This window comes from Varanus komodoensis, unplaced genomic scaffold (genome assembly GCF_004798865.1).
Source record: "Varanus komodoensis strain SLA01 unplaced genomic scaffold, ASM479886v1 scaffold14_1, whole genome shotgun sequence".
Classification (NCBI taxonomy): domain Eukaryota; kingdom Metazoa; phylum Chordata; class Lepidosauria; order Squamata; family Varanidae; genus Varanus; species Varanus komodoensis.
In genome coordinates, this window is record NW_025335438.1 from 2242471 (window position 1) to 2269291 (window position 26821).

The window sequence follows — 26821 nt, forward strand, 5'->3', positions numbered from 1 at the left end:
TTAAATCCCGGTAAAGGACATTTATTTTCTCAGGGAAGGTTTCTTTCCTGCATTATCTCCATTTTCAAATTATGCAGAGAGCAGATGTTTTATGAATAGAAATGAGCACACTGGAGGAGACATCAAAGACAAACCAGCTTTAATAAAGAGCCATAAAACAAAATGGAGAGGCCAACAAATTAAGCAAATTAGTCATTATAATATGGTCTGCCCAGTCTTCCTCTGAAATGAAATTAACCATTTGGCTAAGTTCATTTGTTGGCGTTGCTGAGGGATCAGGATGCAATTAGATATGTTTGCTTGTTGTTCTTGCAGCATAAACACTCAAGCCATGATGAGATATAAATCCTTTGAAGTCAATCTATCTTCACCTCACTACACAGAAAAGGCCTGCTATGAACTATAGAACATCATATCTTCCCTCTGTTGTCACGATCTAAGCGCTGATCTGGAACACGCTTGCCTGGGAGTAAGTCTCATGGACCACAGGGCCACAGTAAGCCTAGTTTCCATTCTGATGCGTGGTTTCATAACATCCATTCTGATGCATTGTCTTAGTGCGCCCCATGCAGGGATGTCCTTGAAAATGCTTCAGAAACTTCAGCACATGCAAAATAAAGCAGCCAGAATTCTGGAGCAATTGTTGCAAAGGAGTCATATATTACACCAGTTCTTAAGGAATTATGCTGCTCCTCCATTTGCTGTTGGGCCTAATTCAAGATGCTGGTTGTCACCTTTCATGAGAGTTTGCCAAGGCACTATAATTCTCTGAGGAGGTCATTGGAAAACAGACATTCTGTATCTACAAAGGAGAGCACCTTCTCTTGGGTGTCACCCTGGCTCTAGAAGGCCCTCCCAGAGGAGACCTGGCTGGTGCCAACTTTGTTTTTATTTAGCACCAAGTTGAAATGGGCGGTTTTGCCCAGGCTTTTAAGCTGTATATGTATAATCGGAGGTGGGGGAGAGTGTTCAATTTATGTAACTTTTAAATTGAACTGATTGCTATTTATTTTGCTGGGTGAAGCAATATTATTGTTCACTTTGCTTTTTAGTGTGCAATTGAATTTTTTTTAAGTTGTCTTGTCCATTTTTAATGTTGTGTACAGCACCCTGAGATCCTGTGGATGAAGGTGTTTTATGAATTTTACAAATAAAATAAAATAGTAGGATTGTTTTTTTCAGTAAACACAGATATGTTTATACTACAGTCATATGCACACTTACCTGTGAGTAAGCAAAGAACTATACAATTATGCTGCTAGGCTGCATAAAGAAGAAAGCTGTCAGGAAGAAAACGGATGCATGGAAAACATGGTGCTGGAGGACAGCTTAGTGAATACCTGCACTGAAAGAAAAACAAGCAAGTAGGTCCTAGATTCCTAGATCAAATCAAGTCCTTTTCCTGGAAGCAGAAATGACTTTCATACTTTGGCGTGTCATGAGAAGGCAAGACTGAGCAGGGCTTTGAAGAAATGAACAGTTCCTACAGAAATGCTGTCAGAACTCCTCCTGCAACTATTGTTTTGGTTTGACATTTAAGTGTCTCCAGGACAGGTCCAATTTGTTCCACGCTGCTCACAAAACTGGTTTAGCTTCATATGACAGATTTGTTTTATTGTGCTGAGCCTCTTTGGCAGCTCTGCTATGTGCCTGGGTACACAGTTGTTTCCCCCGAAGCAGATGATTATTGTTTGCCAGCTTTTAGGGAAAGGAAAGTCTCTTCCTCCTAGGTCTGGTCCTGTCAGAACTTCCCAGATGCATCAGTCAAGGGTCTCAGAGTCCTGTGGTCTTTGGCATCTGATCCTGTCATTCAGGTGCTATATTCAAACAGTTACTTTCTAGGAGGAGAGATTGTGGCACTTCAGCTTACTGGGAATCTTGCTTTGTGACCCTCTCATTCATTTATTCCAATTATGTCCTGAATTCCTTCACAGAGTGAAAATATATGATTCTCTCTCACACCTCCCTTTTCAGTTGCACAACAGACCTGCAAGGTAGGTTATCTCTGAGAAACAGTAACTGATCCAAGGCCACCCATAGTTAAGTGGGATTTTGCACTTCAGCCTGACACTAAGTGCTTTCCCATGCCTGACCCTGGATGTTCCTGATCTGGGTGTTCTTTTTTTTCATCTCTTTCAGCTTGGGAGAGGAATTCCCTTGCAGAGAAACTCTTTGGCACTGAATGTCAGGGCTGAGCAGAAGTAGAAGGGGCAGGGCTGAAAGGCAAATGGGTGGAGCTAAAAATACCACCATGTAAGACTTTAAAGCTCTTACTGCCAGTAATTAAAGCTCTTACTGCCTTAGGAAAAGAATTCCAATTTTTTAGAATTCAGGGGGAGGGCCGGGAGGCACTGCCCAGATGCTGGGAAACCCCCAAGCAATCAGTAGTTTCCAGAGGGGCCACTGAAAGGGGACCCTGGAGGACTGGCTTGGGGCCCGTGGCTGGAGGTTCTGCACCCTCATTTCAGTATTGAAGGGAGAACTCTTTGCACATACTCAGAGGAACCCTTCTTTATCATTATTTCACAGGTTTCAGGGCTGAACACAGCAGAATCCAACCTGGTGCCCTTTGTATGTGTCAGACTACAACTCCCATTCCATTCCTGATCTTGGGTCATGCTGGTGGGGCCTGATGGGAATTGGCATCTAACCATCTGGAAGGCACTAAGCTGGGGAAGGCTGGCATAGGCAGTAAGAGAGGAAAGGGTACAAATGCCCTCCTATAGACACTAACTTTCTCCCATCAGTGCTCTCATTGTTGGCCCCCTCTGGTTCCTTGCCAGAAAAAAATCTTTTAACATGCTTAGGGTATGTTCTTTATTATCATCAATAAAAATACATAAACAGAAGCTGTTCTTCATAGGCTGACTTCTCTCTGCTGGTGATGGGCCTGCAGTGGAGAAAAGAACACTGGGTCTGGAAGGGAGCAGGTAGGTCCTCTCCTGAGCCACAGACTTTTAGAATGGGGCAGGCAGGAACTATGCAAATCCGGGAAAGAACTAAGCAACCTGCAGATCCATGAGAAGGGAGTGTGGCTTTCTGGGGAAGGCTGGAAGGCTGCGTTTGGCTCACGGCCCGAGGTTCCTTATCAGTGCAACTGGCATCAGCATTAGAGGTGACTGGAAAAGAGGAGAAGTGGCCTCTCTCACACACACTTCTAAATGGCAAAAGTAAGAAGTTTTCCAGTGTCATTCATAATCCAGTCAGGGGAACACCTTAGCCAGCACCTGTACTTTAGAAGTGAACCATACAAATCAACAAAAGCCTATATACCTATGTGTGCTTACTTGACAGAAACAAGGGATTTACTTGGGAAATATATATATATATATATATATATATATATATATATATAGGATGGCGTATTGTGAGAAACACCTTTATGTTGCACAGAGTAATCTAACATTCCTCATGAAAGTATCTGCATGTTACTCCCCCTCCCCATATTTTGTCTTTTTTATGCTGAAAAACGTGTATGACTAGGAGGGATTTTGGCTGAAGTATATGGGATAACACCAGGACTTTGTGCCTGGTACGGCTGCACTCATTTTGTATGCCTCTCTGAGAACACATGCATGTTTTAGCTTGCATTCCTTATTAATGCCACAGAGTGTCAGTATTAATATTTCAAGGGCAGCTGCTTTGGGTCCGTCGGGCTCCTGGATACTTACGCAGTTGTCTTTCTCAACCAAGGCAGCAGCAAAGCTTGTTAACTGGGACCATCTGGTTGCATTTGTCTGTGAAGCTATGCCAAGTTTAGGCTCGTTTCAGATCCTGATCCCCAGCAACATCACCCATATACCTAGAGACCCTCTTCTATCAATCTCACTGTTTCCAAAGGGCAAAGTTGTCTTAATATGCTGCACAACTCTAAAAGGAGATTCATGTATCATCATTGCACCTACATCAAGAAAATGGCCTGTGTCAGACAAGTTCCTGAATTAAATAATAGTCTGTTTTGGGGAGGAGAGGCCACCTTTTAATCTGATGACAGCTATTCCACTTGGATTTAAAGGGAAAAGCTTAATGATTCCAAATGGCTACTGTGGGAAGGACACTTATCTAATGCCCCCTGTCTTGGACTTAAGCTTACACACAGGCATAGCACTGGAGGAAGCGGATGGTGGACGAAGGGGAAGAACAGTGTTCAAGGGGACCAGAGGCCATCAGAGATGGAAGATGGTCACACAAGCCACAGAAGCTCTGTCCTTCAGATGCTGGACTATGTTGCAGAAGTTGCCTGAGCATTTAAAACAATTGCTTTCTGCTTTAAAAAGAAAGCTGAGATCCCTGGCTTTCGCAACGGTTGTCTATCAAATTCTGGAGGACTGCTTGGACACAGCAATGAAAATATTTGGTGTTCTAACTGTGCTGCTCGTTGAAAAAGAATAATCTTTCAGACACACTCCATGTCAGGTGAAAGGGTTATGTTTTTCACATGCATATGGGCCTTTAGAGGGTAAGGAATGAAACCTTTTTCTTGTCTGGCTCTTTGAACTATAAAAGAACATCGAAAACGACTATCTTCTATCAAGTCAAACCAGTGGTCCATTTAGTTCAATAATGTTCATGGCAGCCTTCTCCAACCTGGTACTCTCCAGATGTCTTGAACTACGTCTTCTGGCATTTTCAACAGTTGACATGCTGGCCGGGGCTGATGGGAGCTGAAGGCCAAAACATCTGGAGGGTATCAGGCTGAAGGAGTCTGCTCTGCACGCATTGGTGGGGGTTCACCAGCACCTCAGAATGGAATTCTTCCCAGCCTTAACTGGAAATACTGCGAAATAAACCTCTGCAGGTAAAGCATGTGTCCCACAGTCCTTCCTCTTAAGGTCTCCGTGCTAAACCTCTTTGGAGCACCCATAGACTTAGAACTGGAGCTGTGTGTGCTTTCTTCATGGCAGATCTCAGCGCTGAAAACACATCAACCGGTTTAACAAGGGAATGGTCTTTTCAGTTGGAAATCCTGCAAGGAAAACAACAAGGCTGTATGTAGATCTGTTGCAGACATGTGTGTCCTGTCCTTTTTCTTTGAACCTGGGTTTGTCAGCATCTCTGGAAGGTTAGCCATTGTACTAATAGAATCTCAGTTGGTCAGTTCCTTTAATCTTTGTGTTCATTCTAATTAATGACTCCATTCTTCACTAGAAACCTTGAAACAGATTGCTGGCTATTGGTAATCTAGCCTATCCAGGATTGTTATATCGTTACAGATCAAAGGACCCTTTTACTTAATAAAGGCAGTAGAGTTGCCAAGCTAAAGTACTTGGATCATTTGCCTGCCAATTTTGTTTCCAGGGATACTAGCCATGCATGTGACTACCAAGTGCAGGCGCCTTCCTGTGTTTTGTATTCAGTTGTAACAGCTAAGTTGAAAGTGAATTTTCAATCCAGTAATGTCTGTTTTTATTGTATTTTAATATACTTTTTTGTTTTAATTAATTTTAATTATGCCTGTAAGCTGCTGCCTTGGTAAAAAGTGGGGAATGAATGAATGAATGAATGGCTATAGCATATTCCCTTGCTCTTAGATATTGCATTTGATAAAGGTAGCCCTGGGTCTTTCAAACTGCATTCAAGGGAGCAGTGAAATTTCTCAGCAAGACCAGTTAAGGCAGGCAATCTTCCTTGAAATAAGAGATGTATTTCCCTAACCCCATGTCTAGCTTTGCCTACCTTCCCATTTACAAAGGAACCCTTCCTCTGACCGCTGTCAGAAGCAAGTGTTAGCAAAAAGGAGCTGGGGATTTATTTTCCACCTTCCCCAACACCTAGTATCAGGAATGGATGGAAAAGCTGGGGACACCAGGACCTGTGCAGTGGAGGAATACTTAAAACACTGAAGGTGTTGCTGTGAAGGGAGAAAGGGGGCCCCTATCTGCTTTTGCAAGCAAAGGTAACTCCTGATTTTGCTTTGACTTGGTAACTCGCCTTTTGACAGCTGTCAGGAGAAAGCAAAGGAAAAAAATAATTTGGAGCCCCTGTGGGTCAATGTCCAAGTTGCTACCTGCTGCACATTTAAAGCAGGTACACTACAACACATCAAAGGTCAAAACTTTTGGATCTGTGAAATTCTGCATCTCTGCAGTTGCACATGTCTAACTAAAATAATTATTTTTATTGGGAATAATTGTGCATCCTGGAACGAAAAACAACTGAAAAAAGAGGTGGCCAACCAGTGGCAGTGCCTCTAATTTGTCACTTGGCACTCTGGAGGGGCTGTCACTGGTAGCAGCATGGGTGAATCAAGAGTGGCAATGGAGGGGTATTTTTGCCATTCCTGGCAAGTGCCTAACTCGCTGCTTCCCTTAACCCATGGTAGAAGTGGCTGCCCAGGTTCATATGACATGACAGCCCATCGTGGGTTGAGCAACTGCTAGAACAGCCCATTGGTCTCTCAGTGGCTAGACAAATAAATAAGTAAACACAAGTCACCCCACAGGAGGTTGCCTGGGTTCAGATGACACAACAATCCACTGTGGTCAGTTACCTATCATGGGCTGTCATGTCATGAAAACCAGATCAGTGACAAGGAAATCTTCAGTGGAAATGCCAAGTGGTGGAAAATAAGAATAGGTGAACATGTACCCATTTCCAAGAAGATAGAATGTGCCTGCTCTAGTGTAGTTACACCAGAACAACCACACCTGGCAATTAGTCATACAATCCTCTCATATCTTTTGAGAAGTCCCATTTCGTTCAATTGGGCCGAAACCGCTTCTAGAGAAAGCTTTTATTGTGCAATTGCCCTGTCTTGTTCACAGAAAAGATGGAATAGCTGCACAAATGCCTTTTGACTGGTAGTATGAAAAGCTCTCTGTCTGGAAGCATCCCTATTCCCAAGTAAGTGTGGATAAGATTGCAGCTTTAGGTATCCTGCTGGCTACCTCAGACAAAACACACAGCAAATGTGTTGACACCTTTATAAGACCAACAGTTGTCACAAATACTGGAAGCAAGATTTTAGTCACACAAGATTTTTTTCCAGGCATGGGCATCCAAATGAGAAATAGAGGATACTATATATCTGGACTGTTGCTAAACCAATAAAGTGGAGTTTTCTCCAAAGCAAAAGAGTTACCAAATAGGTCAGATGGATTGTAAATCATGTTACATTACATCCTGAAACAAGATAATAATAATAATAATGTTCAACAACCTCTAAGAAGAAATTTAGCTAGAAAATATAATGTATCTATATTCTGCAAAGAAATGTAGTCACTCTGGCATGGAAGGATGTAGGCTAATGTCATCTCATTAACATTTTAGTCTGTGGCTTGATAGATGTTCTGACATAAGCTATTTATTAGGATTGAGAGCTTTCTTCTTACAATATTTCAAAGCTGATTAGTTAAAGCAAATGCTCACACCCCCTCCCTTAATTATTTGTAGACTCGAACACTTGGTTTTGTATCAAAGTTTCCCATGGTTCTTTTAATGCCACACCCAAAAGGTTTTGACAGCTGCCTGAATGGGAAACAGAACAGCATCATGGAATTTGTGCTTTGGCACAGTTTCATAGAATCCTAGAATCCTAGTAGAATTGGTAGGGGCCATGAAGGCCAGCCCCCTGCTGTGCAGGTCACCAAGTTACACGATCCCACTCAGATGGCTGTCCAGTTTCTTTCTCAATGTTTGTGAGTGTGCATGAGCATGCATGTTTGTGAGTGTGCATGTATTTGTTGAAGGTGGGTGTGTAGGACAGCAGTATCAGATATGATGATGGAATCTTTTGTTTCTGTTCAGATTTTTTTTCTGTTAGCAAGGTCCATAAAGCATCCAACCTGGTGCCACTCAAATGTTCTGAAGTATAACTATTGCCCGTGCTTGCTGTGATTGATAGGAATTAAAGTCTCATATATCTGGAGAGTGCAAGGCTGGGGAAGACAGTCATCAAAACATAACTAATTTCCCCTCTTAATACCGAGTTCCTTGTTCATTGCTACTTTGCAACCTAACCAACCTCTAGCATGCTATGAATAGTTCCTTGCTGTGATTTTATGAAATATGAGCTCATTTGCTACGGTCGCTGTTCTTACCTTTATCTGAACTTATCAGGCTGCATATGGAGCTGATTTTCTAGAACGAAGGTGTCATTCAGATTTATATCAGGGGTTTAAATGTAGAAGTACAGAAAAATAAGCAGGCCTGATCTACAGACCAAAGACAACCTGCCATCAGTCTTTTATCAGCTGGTTGAAATGTGCTGCTGTAGGTTCTGAGGCGACAATTGAAGTAAAGGTGTACAATTATAATGTAGTGGAATGACAATACACGGGAAATTAAGTGGGTCAGTTAGCTCCGAGTGAAAGTCTACAAGGAAAAGCATCCAACGTCATGGCATTGGTAGAGGAAGGACCAGCCACTTCAGGTAATCCCACAGAGAAAGAATGGCTATTAACTTTTTCCTAGCCCTTTCCAAACCACGCACACCAGCCAGAAGACCTTCTCCCTTTCTTTCTACTAACACTTTCTCCTGCAGCTGTTTTCCACCTAGCAGAATTGAATTTACCCAACCTGGGACCATCAAACAATATCCAAATCAATTGCCTCTTGCTGCTTCAGAATATCACTAAGCAATTACAAATGCTATGACCTTTGACGGTAGCAAAATGAGGTCTCTGACCTACTTCAATGACCATATGGCAGCACAATCTTTAGAAGCATTTCTCCACACATGCCGACTAGCTGTATGCCAAGAATAAGGGCATGATATGCACACTGGCTAAGCTGGCCAAGGAGTTACTTCAGAACTTAGCACCTGTGCCAAATTCTTTTCAATAGTTCTATTCATGACTTGGATGAGGGCCTCTTGCTGGCAATCTTACATTTTTCTTCTCTTCTTTGATCAGTTTCAGGTACAGATTTGTTGCCAGTGCTTTTGTTATCACTGGGCATGAACATTAATCTGGAAAAAGATACACCTTAGTTGTCCATCTGTTGATGGTTCACAGTGCACTTAATTAGGTGTTGGTCAATTTCCATTGTCTGCATTTGTTATCTACCTGCTCCATTATTTCCTCCACAATCTTCCTTCCCATTAGTGTGCATTAGTGATGCTAATGAGTGGCCTTTGAACAACTGTAATAAAACAAACAAACAAACTTCTGTGAAACTGCTAAAGTAGGGGAAACCTCCAATTTTGTGAACTAGCAAGGTTAGGGAAAGCCTTGCCACTTTTACTAGCTGTATTGTTGTTTTCTTCCCAAAAGGACAAGTAATGTGTATTTGCATACATCAATGTTTGTGCTTTAATTGAATTGTTTACTAAAAATAAGGATACAGGCATCAGTGAGATTGATGCAGCTTCCCCCAATGTTGTCAGTTGCACCCACGTTATGAGTGGTAGAGATGGATTAGAAAATTGTCAGGTGTCAGGAGACATTAAAAAAGGAGTTAAGTAATAGAGATGTGCCCTGCTACTCTGTTTGTTAATAACAATAAAGAAGGCCTCTTTATGGAGAACTTAGAATGTGAAGCAGTATTGACTATATGAAAACTATCTGAGGATTGAAAAAACAAGAGGGAGGACTAAAACATGATCAGATGGATGATACAAAATGCAAGAAAACTGGTAATATATCTACCTTCTTCTGAGATCATAAATTGTTTCTTAAAATTCGTACAATTATAACTGTATCTGCCTTTCACATGTGCATACCAATAGTTTTTGGGTGAGACACAAAGGAGCCTTTGAACGTCATTTGTGGAATCAGTGCTATTAGATTCTGCCCTACATAAGGGTTATGTAAACCTAATACTAGGTTTCATTCAAATCAGAATGGTTAACTGTTCAGCATCTCTCGTGTTAATCCCCATCCCAACCCCTAGTCTCTTATGCCAGCTACTAGGTATATAGTATTCTAACAGAATTGCTGGCAGCAGTGGAAAAGGGTCATCTTATGGAATTCTGAGTTACATTAGCAGAAAATTCCTTAGACCCAGAAATATATTTATCGATTATCCTGCATTTCCATAGATGAGAGCTATAGTTGGCAAAGGAAATCCACCATAATATGGCACATGGCAGTAATCATAAAACCCCCCAATTAATTATGAAAATTGCGAAGTACCAAATCCAGCTATACCCGTTTTGTGAAATACAATTTCAAAATGCCTTAGAAGGGACAAGACCCACAGTACAGACACGCATTTTGTTGCGGATTGGTTGAATAAGCTTTAAGGGAAAGTCTGATAAATGTTTTTCAGTGTGTGTGTGTGTGTGTGTGTGTGTGTGTGTGTGTGTGTAAGGGGGGTGATTGAAGAGCAAGACTAGTTCAGGGATTCTGGAATCAACAGGTAGACTTTTGCCAGAAGGCAGTACCAGACCCGAAAATTCTTTATGAGCTGATCAGAATTGGTTACCTAAAGCAGGCAAGATTGCTTTACTCTGAAAGGATAAAGCGCATGACTACGTACTGTGCATGTGTGTGGAGTAGTACAGGGAGTGTGGCTTCAGAAAAGGATCTTTCACTTGCACAAACTTGCAGTGTTAAAAAAATACACCCATTCGTTTTTCTTTTGTACTACTGTTATTTCTTGTTACTATTTGTTTTTCCTACTATGCTTTCTATTGTTCTAGTCTAAAAATATGCTTTTATGTTCCTCATGTTTAATGTTTACTGCAAATCTCCTAAAGAACTGTGTTATGGGGTAGCATATAAATTCTGTAAGTACAGTAACTGACAGCTCCTCCCATCCTCAAGATACCCTCACAATATTGTCAAACATTCTGAATGCTGTAAAGGTCAGTTTGTCCATCTGGACTCTCATGCCAACAGAGAACAAAAAGGACCCCATGCTGTTAGCCAGAAGAAAGAGAAGGGCTGAATTTCATATAGTGAGTCAGTTATTCATAAAGTTTGATTGTGCATTTCTAGAAATAGCAGATAGAAACCAGGAGTGAGACATGTATCAGGAATAGTTGAAATCTTGGTAATATGAGAATGTCTAGAGAATATCAAATAGTAAATGAAATGTAATCACTTTCTGTTCCTGCATCCTCTTTCCCATATACAAAAACCTATTTATTTCTATACAGCCCAATACCTGAGGCTTTCTGGGTGGTTAACAAAAGTTTCATGCTTGAAGCACTGGATGCAAGCTAATGCAAAACATAAAAGGAACTACACACATAAGGGTTTTCGAGTAAAATTATTTTACTCTAAGCTCAGAGTGCTCTTTCCATCAATATGATATACTCCAATACAAGAGACATACATACCCAGAAGGACAATACCATTTCCTCCATAATCTGTTTCTCAAATGAGAAGTAAGTAGCCTTCAGTAAAGTCTGGCTTACATAAAACAGTAATTAGATTAGTGGTTGTCATAATAGATAGCATTGTTTACTAACTACAACTTTAGCTTTCCTGTCATCTGATGCACTTGCTGAAGGGTAGGGAGGGGAAGCAGAGCACTACTGTTCCCTCACTGCAATTTATTTTTAGCTATGATATATATCAACTTGCTCATCCAAGGAATCCTGATGGATTAAGTAAGGGTAGCCTTGTAAAATGTCATGTCTGAGCTTATGCATGCAGGAGGCAGGGGGACAATTTCTGTTTGTCCAGAGCAGAATAGAGACCTCCTCATATGTGCCGGAAACTTTTTAAGTGACAGGCAACTTCTAAAGGTGACCCTTTATGGAGATTGGGAAGCCAGAGACTAGTAGGTAAAGCTTGTCTAGTATTCAGTTTTGCTTCAGGCACACAGCAAAGTATGAAGACTAATTACTTGCATATCCTAGGAAAATAACTGAAAAACAGACTTGAACTAGCTTCATCAAATTAAGGCTACAATCCCAAGCACAGATACTTTGGAGTAGAAATACATCTTAATGCAGTAGGTCTAGCTTGCTTTGCAGCAAGCTTACCTTAGTTACATTAAATATTTGGGAATTATACAGAACATTGTTCTGTGAACTAGGACCTGTCTAACAATCACATAAAGCTATTAAAGGAGACTTAGAAAAATTAGAAGCCTTCTGGCATTTTGGTGCTCAGCAAGTTTACAGCAAGTTAACCAATGAGTAACTATTTTTCTACTCCATTTTCCTTCTGGAAAGTAAACAGGAAATTTAGATTAATTTAAACAATGTAACAACAAACACTATTGAAGTTTGCTCTACACTGTATTTGAAATGTAGTGATATTCAGTTTGCACAGAGGAAAAATATGGTCATTTTATATTTACAGTAAGAACATAAATGAAATGGGACAGGCTTTCCTAGTAAAGGAATTAGCCAGGAAGCAGCAATATGGGAGCTCTTTAAGAAACAAACCAGTGTGTATTTTTTCCCTTAAAATGTGTCATAGCTCCACTATGGTTAAATTGTAATACTATTCTATAGATTTAGTACATCTATGGGTGTCCCATTTTTAAAAATGACATCTTTTCAGAATTTTGTTCTAGATATTGGCTCTAAGGAAAATATGTGGAGACAATTTTTACCACTGTGTCAGTTGTGTACACATGCACCTCATCTTAATTTCTCTGATGGGAACAGTGAAGTCTGGTGACTTGTATATCAGTGGGGTTCCTCACCCATTGCAGCTTTTATTCTGAGCTTGATAGAGGTTCATGGTGGTGAACCTATTTTGGTGAGAGTTTAGCATCATGGTTAGCCTCTATGAAGCACAAAATTTAAGTCACAATGGAAAAGGAGCCAAGTTGACACATGAGTCACCAACCTTCCCTGCATGGGAGCCATTGCCCTGAGAAAGTTAATTGTACTGACATGGTTTTAAAACTGAAACAACACTAAAACTACGTATTTGGTTGGGAAATTATGGAGTTTTAATGGTGCAGCAGCAGCAATGGATCTGAAATGTATCAGGCAAAAGCATGTGTCTAATTGGATGGGAAAGTCAGAAAACTGCTCCAAACATTCATCAATATAGTTAAACAGCACAGTCTGATCTAGATTAATAGTTGTCCCAACAGACATTAGTTCTTCTGGGCATTATAAAGAAAGTGGGGACAATGATTTTATCTAATAAATGGAAGATAATTTGCAAACAGAGTTTGTGCGATAGGACACATTCCTCTTACAGCGAATTTGAAGAAAAAAAAAAGAGAATGGAGGAAGCTGAATCAGTGGAGAGAGCAAAAATGATAAAAAAGTATAGTCCATTACTGTCCGTTCACTCTGACACCACTCATTTATTCCAGCTACAAGGCAGGTTGAGCCAGGACACTGTCACTGAATATTTGTAATTCTACACATTTATTTTTCCAATAGTGGATAGAAAACTTCTGGTCAGAGTTAACACATTACCAGACTCACTTCAACAAATGAGAGATAAAATTTCAATGAATCCTACAGAACTCTACAGAATGAATGTCTGTATAATAGATTGTTTTATTGAAGGTTACTAAAAGATATTTGTTCTTAGATAATATCATGTCATGTTCAGAAAGTAACAATACCATTTCACTGCATACATATTTTTGGAGTCTTTCTTAAAAGCCAATATATGTTCATCATTAATTTTACAAAGTTAGCTCCTCAAGTGCTGAACATATAGGACCAGGACCCATTGTGTTTAGTTAATACTAGTACCAAACCAAAATGAGACATTGACATGTTCTATACATTCACAAATACAAGTCTGGATAATGTACAGGAAAGTCTGGTTAATGTAAGTATTTAAATCTATTAAATCAAAAAGGGATATAGCCTAACCAATGAGTTTCAGTCATACTCTGTGTATAAAGGCAATGAACACTAAATTGCTCAATGCTGTGATTAACACAAGAATGAAAATTCAGTTGGGATCTGAAAAAAGTATAGACATAATTACTTTTGTTGCACATAGAGGAAAAATCACCATTCTTGTCAGGGTTTCAAATACCCTAGGATTTCCATGTCAATTTTTGCAGAGAGAGTAGTATATAAAGTAGGAAAATACCTTCTATCAAGCAATTACCTATTTTCTGATACTTGCGTTTCAGTATTTGTTACATTACAGACAAATATAATTACTTGTGAACAGAAAGCAGCAAAGGGAGTATTACTGCTAAGAAACTTAAGTGCTACAACCTATACAATGAAGTGTTCACTACAGGAGTATTCTTGAAATAGCATTCCTTCATTAATTTCAGAAAATGTATGCATATTGTCAAGAACACCGTCATTCTTTTGAAAGTGTCAACTCAAAATTTGGGTTCATATGTAATATGTCCACTGGAGGTTTTTCTTAAAAGTGGAATGTTTAAATAGAGAAGCACAAAAGATTTTGACATTTATCCAGATGGGGTTCATATCTAGACAAGAGCTAGTGGAAGATAGTAAGCTATGATTGAAAACTTGCTTAATATCAATTCAAGAACAGATAAAAACCCATCAGATATAAGCAGTAAGACAATCTATCTTGTTTTACATTTAAGAAGCCTTTCAATTTTACACAATGTTTAAGAACATTCAACTGTGGTTGCCAATAAGTCTTTTTCCTAACTTTGCCTGACAATCCCAGATAAGTATTGCATATAGAAGAGATACAAAGCTCTGAGGTGAGGCATGCAATTTTAGGGGAAGATTTTGAATGTAGGCAACCACAGCAGTAGTGAAATTCTGAAGGAGGTATTAGTTGATGCTGTAGCACCATTAAAAGGATTACGCATACAGCATGCAGACTTTTCTTCATTACTTTACCTATTTAAAAATCTTAATACATTTTCTTCAACAGTCATCATGGCAACCAAGCTAAATGGATATATTTTTGCTTTTTCATACGTAACACATCCAGAGAACAAGACTGAATTTTAATTGAAAATACAACAGATGTGACTGCACTGTTACAAAGTCACTATTAATCTGGGTTCAACACAAGACCAGACTTATGACTAGAAAGAGGTTTGGTACAAGGCAGGATTGTTCCTTGCAAAAAGGGTAAGATTTTGCAAGACAATCTGATTGAAGAGAAGGTCAAGTTCAAAAAAGGTAGAATCACAGCTTCATAATGCAAGCCAAAGGTTTTTTGCATTTCTTCTGCTAGTAAACTAATCTTCCCATCATTTATTGTCCTTTGAACTGTGCAAAATAAAATAAGTCATTTGTTGCAAAATTTTATTCCATTTCTAATACTTCTGGGCAAGCTTGAGATATATATGGCTTTGAGAATACAGTGGTACTCTAGGTATGTATTTTAATGAAGGTATGATCACCTAAGGGGAAATAGCTATGTACTTTATCAAGACATTGTCTAACTTGTTAAAAAATCCCTCCCTTTTCTGAAAGGAAATGCCACTGCTACTTTTCAGATATAAAAGTCATCAGCCCTGTTCAAATTCAGTTGTATAACCATTACTATCCAATGTTTCATATACTTATTTGGTTACCTACCTATACAGATATTTACAAGTGACAAAACACACAATTTCTTCTTCTTTTGCCCTGCAGGACATCGCACTCATGCATATGAAGTGTTTACTTCCCAAATTACAAGCAAATAGATTAGTGCAAGGTTGTTCTGCTTGACCTGTAGATTAAATTAGTTCATTTTTCCTTTGACCATTGTCTCTTATGTTTTGCAAATTAGACTTGTTCCAAGTGTAATTCCAATGACCAGACCAAACCAAACTGTGATACAATCAGTATTGGCCATTGTTCCATGAAAACTTAGGTTCACCACTTCAGTTTAAAATTTAGAACTCTTCATTTTGACAAGCACCTACAACATGGGAATTGAATTGCACTACTATAATTGTAATGTCATCCCTGTACATCCGTGCCAGCTCTTCTGGAAGACTAAGCATCTTGGACAGCCGTTCATGATCAACGGTACCAAACTCATTATTCCCCACAGCGTGGCGTATCAAGTGAGTTGCTGCATTCTGATCTTCAAAGGCAGAAGAAGCTCGGGCTCGCCTTTCCATCAGAAGACCATGCATCTGTCCTAAAGTTACCTTGTAACCTCCAACAGCTATTGGTTCTTGATGGTGTACACCTGTTAGATACTCACCTACAATTCTAACCACATCTTGCCTGTGCATGGTTTCCCACAAGCCATCTGTTGCTAGTATCAGGAATTTGTCCTGAGGTCTTAATTTGTGATGTATCACCTCAGGTTCAGCTGTGAGGTATGGAGGAGTATGATAGTTTGGTGGGATGAACTTCGTATATTCATTGTCATTCAGCTGATCTGGGCCTGACTCTATCACTCTCTTCTGCAATTCAATGCTCCATTTAAACTTGACATCGCCAAAAGCTCTGAAAGGCATCAGTAAGCCTAACAGCCGATCTTGTTTCACAACACTCTTTTCTTCAGACTTTGGGTGTTCCATTCTGAGCCTTTCAATCTCACTTTCATTCTGTGCATTATGGTCATAAGACAAAGCGACAGCAGACCAAGATCCATCCTCTTCTTGAACACCAAGCATGGCCCGGCTGTCACCAGTATTAGCGACATGCAAATCAACACCATCTACATGAGCCACACAGGCAGTTGCACCAGAAAAGGCTACACGTAGCACCAAACAGTTGAGGAAAGAATTTGGATCTCCCACTTGAGCTTCCAAAGAAATGTCATTGTCAAGCCTCTTAAAGGCATTAATTAAAGCCTCTTTTACATCAGTCGTCTCCCCTGTGTTGAGGTCTATGAGTTCCTGCCAGTATGTTCGTAAGCTGTTAAAATATAATTTGGAGGCTTCTTTATTGAAATAGTCATTGGGGTGCTTGTGCCACTGTAAGATTGGCAAAAGGGCTCTACCACTCTCAACAGCATTTTCTATTTCAAGTAATGTCTCATGGGGTAACAGAGAAACTGCAATATAATAAAACAGTCTTTCACTGACAGCTTGTGCACAGGCGCATCCCGCATGGCCGTCAAACACACCAAGAAGCATCCCTCTTGTTTGTAAGCAAGTGGCAGCACTTCTTCGGTCTTCTATCGGTGCATTTGCAGGAAGCTGATTGCTATCAAAACCAAGAACAGAACTTACATTTTTGCCATCAAATTCTGGCACTTTGAAACTGTATTCATTTGCCTTCAGGATGCTATTGACCTGTGGAGGTGTGAGGTAAAATCTCTGTGGCGTGGAGACATAACTCCTTGCTTGAGTGAACTGACTGAAGTTCTCCTTTGGTCTACAGAGCGTTGCAAGCTTCTTCTGTGGAACATAGCTCAAGTGCTTGTGAGTCAAATGAGGAGATAAGCAACACAGATGTTTGTGGTGACAATAACATGCAGTATTGTATATCCTGCCAATCTCACAGCTGCGTATTAATGGAAGCAATAGCTGAGTTGGTGCTGGCATGGCATCAGAGAACAATGGCAACCTGGAGCTTCTGACTGGAATTGCTGGAGGGTGGAGGGGAAACACAAAGGATACGTAGTCTTAGCAAGGATTTTACAGGAGAAGAAAAATAACCTAAGTATTTAAATCAAGACAACAAGTTAGCATGCATGGTCTTTGCCCACACAGCAATTAGTTGTAGAAAACAACGACACATTTCAAAGAGGTTTAACAGAATAATGTAGGGCCAAAATTCTTTAAAGAACATACATCCCAGTTCACATTCTTATACTTGTAGAGAACTGGAAACAGAGTGACCTATATTTAAAGCTCTACTTACTAAATTAACTGGAACTTTAAACTGGGAATGTGGAAGTCAAACTAGGCTTAAACACATGTAACAGAACCAAATCTGCTTGAGGACACCCTTCATCTCTAGACCAGTAGTGCAAAGGAATAGTTAGTTTGCCCTGTCCAAAACAATTATTTATGCTAATATATTTTAATATTTTTTCTTAGGCTACCACCCTTATATTTTGCAATCTTAAGGTAAGAGATATAGAGGTATACAGCTCAAGTCTACATATGTTTACTCAAGCATTAGGCTCCACAGAGTTCAGTGAGATTTAATAACAAGGGGGCAGAGCAGCCTTAATTTCATAAATATGCTATACTCTACCAGCAAACCTTATGAAGTGCTATAGATAAGATGAAGACTGCAGCTGACATCTAAAAGACAGAAAACTTAGAGAGATCATTCTAAACTCAGCCAGTAATTGACTGTGAGATGCGTGAAGTACTATCTTTCCTTCAAGGCTAGATGTTAACAAAGAACAGATTGTTTACTGCAATCACTATTTTGGGTTACTTCATTGCATATGCATACATTTAACAGTATGTAACAGCAGGAGCTCATGAATTCAGCTATCTTGTCCAGTATTAGCACAGTCAATAGCAACTTTTCAAGATCTGAGACAGGAATCTTTCCTGACACTTCTATCCCAAGATCTTTTTTGGCATTGCTAAGGACTGAGCAAAGGTTCTTCTCATACAGTGCATTTAATGTATTACTGATTTATGGCTTCCCCCAATTGAGCAATCTTCTACTTGATATTGTTGCTTTTTTCTGCCTGATTCTTTCTCAGTTTTTTGAGAAACCATTTCTTATTCTTCCTCAGAGCTGTTCCTACCATTAAACTAGGGGAAAATCAAAATTTCAGGATGCTGTTGAAATAAAGCAGTTGGACTATATTACGTTTTCATTATTGTGAGGGATAAAATATTTCTTCCTCAAGCAACAAAGATGTCTCAGGACAATTCTGTCCCAATATTTGCATCCATATTTGGCAAAGTTTCCCAGAAACATCCTGTCAGTCTTGACTGTTCAAGCTTCACTCAGTATTTTGGTGTCCCTGCCTCTTTCAGGATTCATAGATTTCTAATCATCCTTATTAAGCTTAGATGTGAAATATCTACCCTTCCTCCCTCCTTAAAAACACGAAATAGTAAAATAAAACAAAAAATGGTAAGTGCCAATGCTATTTTTTAAAATGTATATTTTCAAAGGATGCCAAGATGTAGTCACTACTGTTGCTTTCAAGTGGTTTGATGGTAGCTAGCAACTCCTTCATGGATCACTGCCTTGTCATGGCGAAGGGGCTTGCGTAGCTCAGTGAAGCTATGAGCTGTGCCGTGCAGGGCCACCCAAGACGGACATGTCATAGCAGAGAGCTCTGACAAAACGTGATCCACTGGAGAAGGAAATGGCAACCCACTCCAGTATCTTTGCCATGAAAACCCCATGGACAGTGCCAAAAGGCAAAAAGATATGATGCCAGAAGATGAGCCCCTCAGGTCAGAAGGTGTCCAATATGCTACTGGGGAAGAGCGGAGGGCTAGTACTAGAAGCGCCAGAAAGAATGAAGCCACTGGGTCAAAGCCGAAAGGACACTCAGCTGCTGATGTATCTGGTGGTGAAAGGAGAGTCTGATGCTGCAAAGATCTATACTCCATAGGAACCCAGAATGTAAGATCCATGAATCAAGGCAAGCTGGATGTGGTCAAACAAGAGATGACAAGATTGAACATTGACATCTTAGGAATCAGTGAACTAAAATGGACAGGAATGGGTGAATTTAATTCAGATGATCATCAGGTATACTACTGAGGGCAAGAATCCCTCAGAGGAAATGGAGTAGCCTTCATAGTCAATAAAAGAGTCGGAAAAGCTGTACTGGGATACAATCTCCAAAATGACAGAATGATCTCAGTGCGAATCCAAGGCAAACCATTCAACATCACAATAGTCCAAATCAATGCCCCAACCACTGGTGCTGAAGAGGCTGAAGTTGACCAGTTCTATGAAGGCCTACAACACCTTCTAGAATTAACACCCCCAAAAATGATGTCTTTATCATCATGGGGGATTAGAATGCTAAAGTAGGAAGCCAAAATATAACTGGAATAACAGGCAAGTTTGGCCTTGGAGTACAAAATGAAGCAGAGCACAGGCTGGTAGAATTTTGTCACGAGAATACATGGTCATAGCAAACACTCTTTTCCAACAACCCAAGAGATGACTCTACACATGGACATCACCAGACGGTCAACACAGAAATCAGATTGACTATATGCTCTGCAGCCAAAGATGGAGAAACTCTATACAGTCAGTAAAAACTAGACCAGGAGCTGACTGTGGCTCCGATCATGAGCTTCTCATTGCAAAATTTAGGCTTAAATTGAAGAAAGTAGGGAAAAGCACTAGGCCACTCAGGTATGACCTAAATCGTATTCCTGATGAATATACAGTGGAGGTGACAAATAGATTTAAGGAATTAGATCTGATAGACAGAGTGCCTGAAGAACTATGGATGGAGGTTCGCAACATTGTACAAGAGGTAGCAACTAAAACCATCCCAAAGAAAAAGAAATGCAAGAAAGCAAAATGGCTGACTGAGGAAGCTTTACAAATAGCTGAAGAAAGAAGGGAAGCAAAAGGCAAAGTGGAAAGAGAAAGATACACCCAATTGAATGCAGAATTCCAAAGAATAGCTAGAAGAGATAAGAATGCCTTCTTAAATGAACAGTGCAAAGAAATAGAAGAAAACAATAGAATAGAAGGACCAGAGCTCTCTTCAAGAAAATTGGAGATGTGAAGGGAATGTTTCATGCAAAGATGGGCATGATAAAGGACCAAAATGGCAGGGACCTAACAGAGGCAGAAGAGATTAAGAAGAGGTGGCAAAATTACACAGAAGAACTATACAAGAAAGAGCTTAACGTCCCTGATAACCACGATGGGGTGGTCACTGACCTCGAGCCAGACATCCTGGAATGTGAAGTCAAATGGGCCTTAGGAAGTCTGAGCAGCAACAAAGCTAGTGGAGGTGACAGCATTCCAGCTGAGCTATTCAAAAACTTAAAAGATGATGCAGTAAAAGTGCTACACTCAATATGCCAGCAAATTTGGAAAACTCAACAGTGGCCACAGGATTGGAAAAGGTCAGTTTACATTCCGATCCCAAAGAAGGGCAATGCCAAAGAATGTTCAAACTACCGCACCATTGCACTCATTTCACATGCTAGCAAAGTGATGCTCAAAATCCTACAAGCTAGGCTCCAGCATTTTGTGGACCGAGAACTACCAGAAGTATAGGCAGGATTTCAAAGAGGGAGAGGAACTAGAGATTAAATTGCCAACATACGCTGGATCATGGAGAAAGCTAGGGAGTTCCAGAAAAACATCTACTTCTGTTTCATTGACTATGCAAAAGTCTTTGTGTGGATCACAACAAATTGTGGTAAGTTCTTAAAGAGATGGGAGTACCTGACCATCTTATTTGTCTCTTGAGAAACCTATATGCGAGTCAAGAAGCAACAGTGAGAACTGGACACGAAACCACTGATTGGTTCAAAATTGAGAAAGAAGTTCGGCAAGGCTGTATATGCAGAGCACATCATGAGAAAGGCGGGACTAGATGAATCACCAGTTGGAATTAAGATTGCTGGGAGAAATATCAACAACCTCAGATATGCAGATAATACCACTCTCATGGCAGAAAGTGAAGAGGAACTAAAGAGCCTCTTGATGCGGGCGAAGGAGGAGAGTGCAAAAGTTGGCCTGAAACTCAACATTAAGAAAACTAAGATCATGGCATCCAGTCCTCTCACTTCCTGGCAAACAGATGGGAAGAAATGGAGGTAGTGACAGATTTTATTTTCCTGGGCTCCAAGATCACCACAGATGGGGACTGCAGCCAAGAAATTAAAAGACGCTTGCTCCTGGGGAGGAAAGCTATGGCAAATCTAGACAGCATACTAAAAAGCAGAGATATCACCCTGCCGACAAAAGTGCGTATAGTCAAGGCTATGGTTTTCCCAGTTGCAATGTATGGCTGTGAAAGCTGGACCTTAAGGAAGGCTGAGTGCTGAAGGATTGAGGCCTTTGAGTTGTGGTGCTGGAGGAGACTCCTGCGAGTCCCTTGGACTGCAAGGCGATCAAACCGGTCAGTCCTAGAGGAGATCAACCCTGACTGCTCTTTAGAAGGCCAGATCCTGAAGATGAAACTCAAATACTTTGGCCACCTAATGAGAAGGAAGGACTCCCTGGAGAAGAGCCTAATGCTGGGAACAATAGATGGCAAAAGAATAGTACGGCAGAGAATGAGGTGGCTAGATGGAGTCACTGAAGCAGTTGGTGTGAGCTTGCGTGGACTCCGGGGGATGGTGGAGGACAGGAAGGCCTGGAGGAATGTTGTCCATGGGGTCGCGATGGGTTGGGCAGGACTTCGTGACTAACAACAATCAACAACTGTCTACTAATACTTCTTTAAAAAGTAAACAAAATATAGGTTTACTCCTATTTTTTGCACTACAGTTAACCTATCCCAACCTTGCAAAGTGACAATATTGCATGCTACTACTTGAATGTGACAACCTAAAAGGTAGAAAGGAAGATTTGCCTCTTTCCACACTAATTCAATCCATAGCTCACTACCATCACTCAGGAATGGGAGTTGTGTTTCAAGCCTTAATAGCTGTGGCACTGTAAATGTAGGAAAACAGTCTGACTCTGCTGAAACTTCAACAGTTGCTCAATTTCCATTCATTTCCCTAGCTATTCTGATTCTGCCCTGCATTGTCTTCCAAGGCTGCTTTTCTATTTTAATCTGTAGTTCTGTCTATAGAAGACTCTCTGAAGGCCAGGGGACCACTAATTCATTTGCCACAGTCACCATGGTCAGTATTCCTCCCAGAGGAGTATGATGCTGAGCATCACAAAGATGAAGTCACTTCCAGCATAGTCAGATCTCACCCCTCCCTGATAGGGATGGAGTTAGTGTCAAGCAAAATTCAGCTGGCAACTAAGGCCAGTCTAACTTTGCAAACCTTTATTTAAGGCATTCAAAGAGCAGCAAAAGAAGCCAGCATCAGCAAAGAAACCACACAAATGAAGATCCACTAAGCATAGGCAGACTTAAAAAACTTGAATACAGCAAAGACAATTTACACAATTATGCATTATTCAAGTATGAGACACTTTGAGTCTGCCAGAAAAGTCCAAATAACATACATATTTTAAAAGTATGTTAGAGATTATCCAATGTGGCTTCTTACCTTGAAGAAATATGGTCATCCAACTAAGCATGTAAGGAACCTGCAAAAGACCTAGACAGCCCATTTCAGTCATCTATGTCTTTTGCCCTAACTGGCAAAGAGGAGGGGCTGAGGCACCAACCAGAATGCCTTATGTCCAGTCGTATCTCACTCTTCCCCTCCTCATCCCCCAGCAGTGGCTCCAAAGTTGCACTTACAAACTCAGCTGGCGCAGAAAGAGCTACGGTGACTGTGAGGGTACTCCATGGTTGGGATTCAAGCTCCAAACTCAGAATGCATTTCTAAGGTTAGAGCTTGGACTTTGACCTTTTCCATCTAGAAAGAATCTAGTGGTCACTGGATCATGCCCTTAAAGACTAAACAGGTTAAGCAATTTATTTTAAGCTTATTTGAGCCAGCCTTCCAACAGAGGATTCTAAAAGCTTCTAAGAAACAATACTGCATATAGGCTATGCTTAATAATGATCTGATTTTTGTAAAAATTCTCTATGAAATTTCCTAGATGCTTATAATGTGTGTAACCCAAGCATGCAGTTCAGTAGTCCATTTATACAAGTTAACATCTTGAATGCATTTGATATTTGAGAAGGAGAAAGGCTTTGTGTGTCTGTACTGTTTTAGATTTGCAACTCATCTTTGTAAGATTCAAATTCAAGCCAAACTGGTTCACAGTGAGCATGAACTAGTGGGACTGAGAAGCAAGTTAAAAGTGACAATTTTACCATTATTACTCGATACATACCCTCATTAACCCATTCCACCCCACTGCTAAATTCCTATTATTCCGAAAACAGGAGCACAAGGTATACATACCAATCCGCCTGGGCCCAGGACACACACACATTCTCCTGTCACAACAAGCCGCCAACATCCACAAAGCAGTAGCCCAGGAAAAGCAAGGCAGAGAGTTTATTAAAGAAGGAGGAAGAGGTCTCCAACATTGAAGGGGGACAGAAAAAGAGACAGAAAGACAAGCAGTTTGTTTGTAGTGACAAGCATCAAGAAGCAACAATTGCAGCACAGCCATCTTTTAGCAGCACTGTCTAATTCTACTGCAGTCCCAACTCACCACTCTCCATCCTTTCTGCTGCACAACATTGCACTCACTTCATGCAAGATTCATCTACTGTCAGCCAAACCTCAAGAGCAACAAGCACACCCATCTTTTTCAAGCAAAGCTGGAGAAATATGTGAAACTGCTAAGCAACAGCTTCAATTATTGGAAGACACCACCAGTTTATAAATACTAGCTCTCTATAGAGCAACGTACATCTTTTACATCTACAGATCAAGGTGCCCAGGATTTTTCCAGCTCTGCTGACTCAACAGGCACAAGTAAGCAACAGACAGGCAGCGGACTTCCACTCTTCTGACCTTTAAAACTACACACACATATTAAGAATATTTGTGAGCGAAACAAACAATATAGACCTTAATCCTCCTGAAAAATATGTGCGCTTATCATGGATAGGGAAAATGTGCATATCAAACAGAGATGGGGTGGATCCTCCTAGGTCAAGAGCAGTTAGTTACCAGCTCCCAATATTTCAACAAAGTGAATTCCCTGTAAGTGTCTTCCCATGTACTCCCAATTCATTAGATGTTTATATACATGTACAGGGCACTTCCAGCACATTGCATTCTGGGGAAATCAGTGTTGCTCAAATAATGAACTTCTGAGCCCTACAATCTATACATGCAAAGTTTTTATGGGAAGTATATCCCACCTCGTGCCAAGAACCTGGGCTGGTCCACTGCTAATTCTGGAACAGATGGGGGCAACTGCAAAACTAGAACGACCATATCAGCTGTTCAGTCTGCTATGATGGCTTTTTGCTTTCATCATACAGGCATCCTGACAGAGAATTAAGAGTCTCCCTTTCCCAGGAAGATCTATAATGCATCACAAGGCAAAAGATCTGGCCCTGAAGCAAATGCTCTGTGGATTAAGTTTAATTTCTCTCCTTAGGCTATGCAGCTGGAGAAATGACAATTAGAGATGCAACAAGTAATTTGTCAAGTTAAAGGGTTTTTTTTAATTAATGTAAGCATTTCTAAAAACTGCAGATGGCAAACAATCCCCTTCCTCTCTCACAAACCCTAAGATGAGGCTTGCTATTACACAAAGCTAAAAATAAAGAAGATATGTTTGTATCTCAAAATAATTTTTAATCTATCAGTTTAAAATTAGAATACTTGACCAAGTTTTCATTAGTAGCAGTTCTATGTCACCTAAGAACCGAAGAAGCCATTTTACAACTACTCGGATTACTGTGCCATCTAGTTCATTGCAAGCTTGCTTACATTGCAAGCAGCTCTCCAAGGTTTCAAGGAGCCCTTCCCAGTCCCTAAGAGGAGATTGAACCTGCAGCATTTCGCAAGTAAAGCAGATGCTCCAGTACCAAACCCTCCCCCGTGTTTACAAAACAAACTACAATTTAGGAGACTAGGGCTGCTCGCACCTACATTAAGACCGACAATGCACATTCCTGTTGTGTGTGCGCGCGGGAGGGGGGCGTTAAATGCAGATCTGCCTGCCCCCTATCCCAATACACTGCAGTTTGGCTTCTGCAGCCCCTCGCAAGTCCCTTTGCGTGCGCGGCTGTGCAGGGGCTCCCAACCGATCTCGTGGGCACAACTACGGCCTGCCCTACGGGAGGTGAAATGATGGGTGAACTTTGGGAATGGGGAGGATCTGGTTTTTACAGGAGTAAACAGGATCCCGAATCTTTTCCGCATCAAGAATCCTGGTTCCGTCCCGGGCATCATCGTCGCTCAGGAGGGAGGCAGCTGCAACAATAGCAGCAGCATCACCACCTCCGCCCACTCGGCGGCCGGTTATAGCCTCAGGCCCGGCAGAGGAAATCTCGCACATTTCGCGCTCTCTCCCTTTGCCCCAGACACGCGCTCCGTGACCCGTCGCCACACCCGCCCGAAGCTATGCCCGGCTTCTCCCCTGAGACACTGACCTGGTCAGATCGGGGAATGGGGAGGGAGGGGGGACGCCGCTCGGACAGCGGGAAACAGGAGAGCGGGGAAGCGGCTCTTCCTCGCTGCCTCTCTCGTCCCTCGGCGCCCGCCGCAGGAGGGAAAACCTCGCTTCCCCACGCCCTCTTCCCACCCACTATCCCGCCGCCGCCGCCGCCGCCGCCGCGGTTGGCAGCGAGCGAACCAGCGCGCGCGCCCGCCTCGGTCTTTCAGAGTGGCAACATCAACCAGCGAGCGCTCCGACGGCTTCCTTGTGTCGTGGGCGGGTATTTTTCTGACGCGCCCCGGATTATAAAGCCTCGGGTCGGCGGGGATTGGCTGAACGCGCGGATGGGTGGTTCGCGTCATCCATGCGCTTGCTTACTGACTCACCCCACATGTCCCACCTCTTCTCCGAGTATGTTCCCCCCGCCCTCTGCCGCTTTAACGGTTTTCTTACCGGCGGAAGGATCTCTCTTCCTCGTCCTCCGCCTATGCATAACGCTTCAGTCTTATTTGTTCCATTGTGGATGCTGCGGCCGCTTCTTTCTTTCTTTCTTTCTTAAAGGGCGGGAGCCAGTGCGGGAGAGAAAGAAGGTGGGCTTGCCAGCGCTGGTGTCCCACCGCTGCTAAGGGAACCCTCCGTCGGGTCACTTGCTCATTCGGTTTTTGGTTTACCCGAGCGCTTGCTAAGGCAGGCGAGTCCCGCATTCCTCCTGAGGAATTTGACGGAGAGGGGCATGTACCAATCAGATGGGTGTCCTTCTTTCTTCACCGCCCTCGGAGGTGTGTGCCTCCAGCAAGGTCATTTGCGACAACGCGGCCGTTCTTTTCCGGCCAAGTTCGTACACGGATACATACACTTCTATTGACCTTTCGATGTTGAGGGAACCTTCCTCAGCCCGATCCCTTTGGATGCGCTTGGCTGCAGTTCTCGGCACCCTCCCACCGGCATAGTAGGGAGTTGTAGTTGAACGAATCTAGAGGGCACCAGGTTGGG

General features: G+C 41.5%; 1 protein-coding gene and 1 long non-coding RNA gene across 7 annotated transcripts; both read right to left on the reverse strand.

The window, feature by feature from the left end:
• Positions 1-2800: 2800 nt before the first annotated feature.
• Positions 2801-12201, reverse strand: LOC123020480. 3 transcript variants are annotated; one of them, XR_006414116.1, is made up of 3 exons: positions 11225-12201; positions 4588-4966; positions 2801-2890 (listed from the first exon to the last, which is right to left on the reverse strand). It is a non-coding gene; the product is annotated as an uncharacterized LOC123020480 (long non-coding RNA). The 3 variants fall into 3 exon arrangements; XR_006414118.1 differs by having other exon boundaries at positions 2801-3119; XR_006414117.1 differs by having other exon boundaries at positions 2801-4966.
• A 1004-nt stretch (positions 12202-13205) lies between these two features.
• PDP1 (pyruvate dehydrogenase phosphatase catalytic subunit 1) lies at positions 13206-26371 on the reverse strand. 4 transcript variants are annotated; one of them, XM_044424278.1, is made up of 3 exons: positions 25824-26100; positions 23668-23702; positions 13206-17303 (listed from the first exon to the last, which is right to left on the reverse strand). In XM_044424278.1, exons 2-3 carry the CDS (start codon positions 23696-23698, stop codon positions 15649-15651), a joined length of 1686 nt encoding a protein of 561 aa, XP_044280213.1. In that variant the 5' UTR covers positions 23699-23702; positions 25824-26100; the 3' UTR covers positions 13206-15648. The 4 variants fall into 4 exon arrangements, with proteins under 4 accessions (XP_044280213.1, XP_044280211.1, XP_044280214.1 ...); XM_044424276.1 differs by lacking the exons at positions 23668-23702; positions 25824-26100 and adding an exon at positions 26282-26371; XM_044424279.1 differs by lacking the exon at positions 23668-23702.
• Positions 26372-26821: the final 450 nt, after the last annotated feature.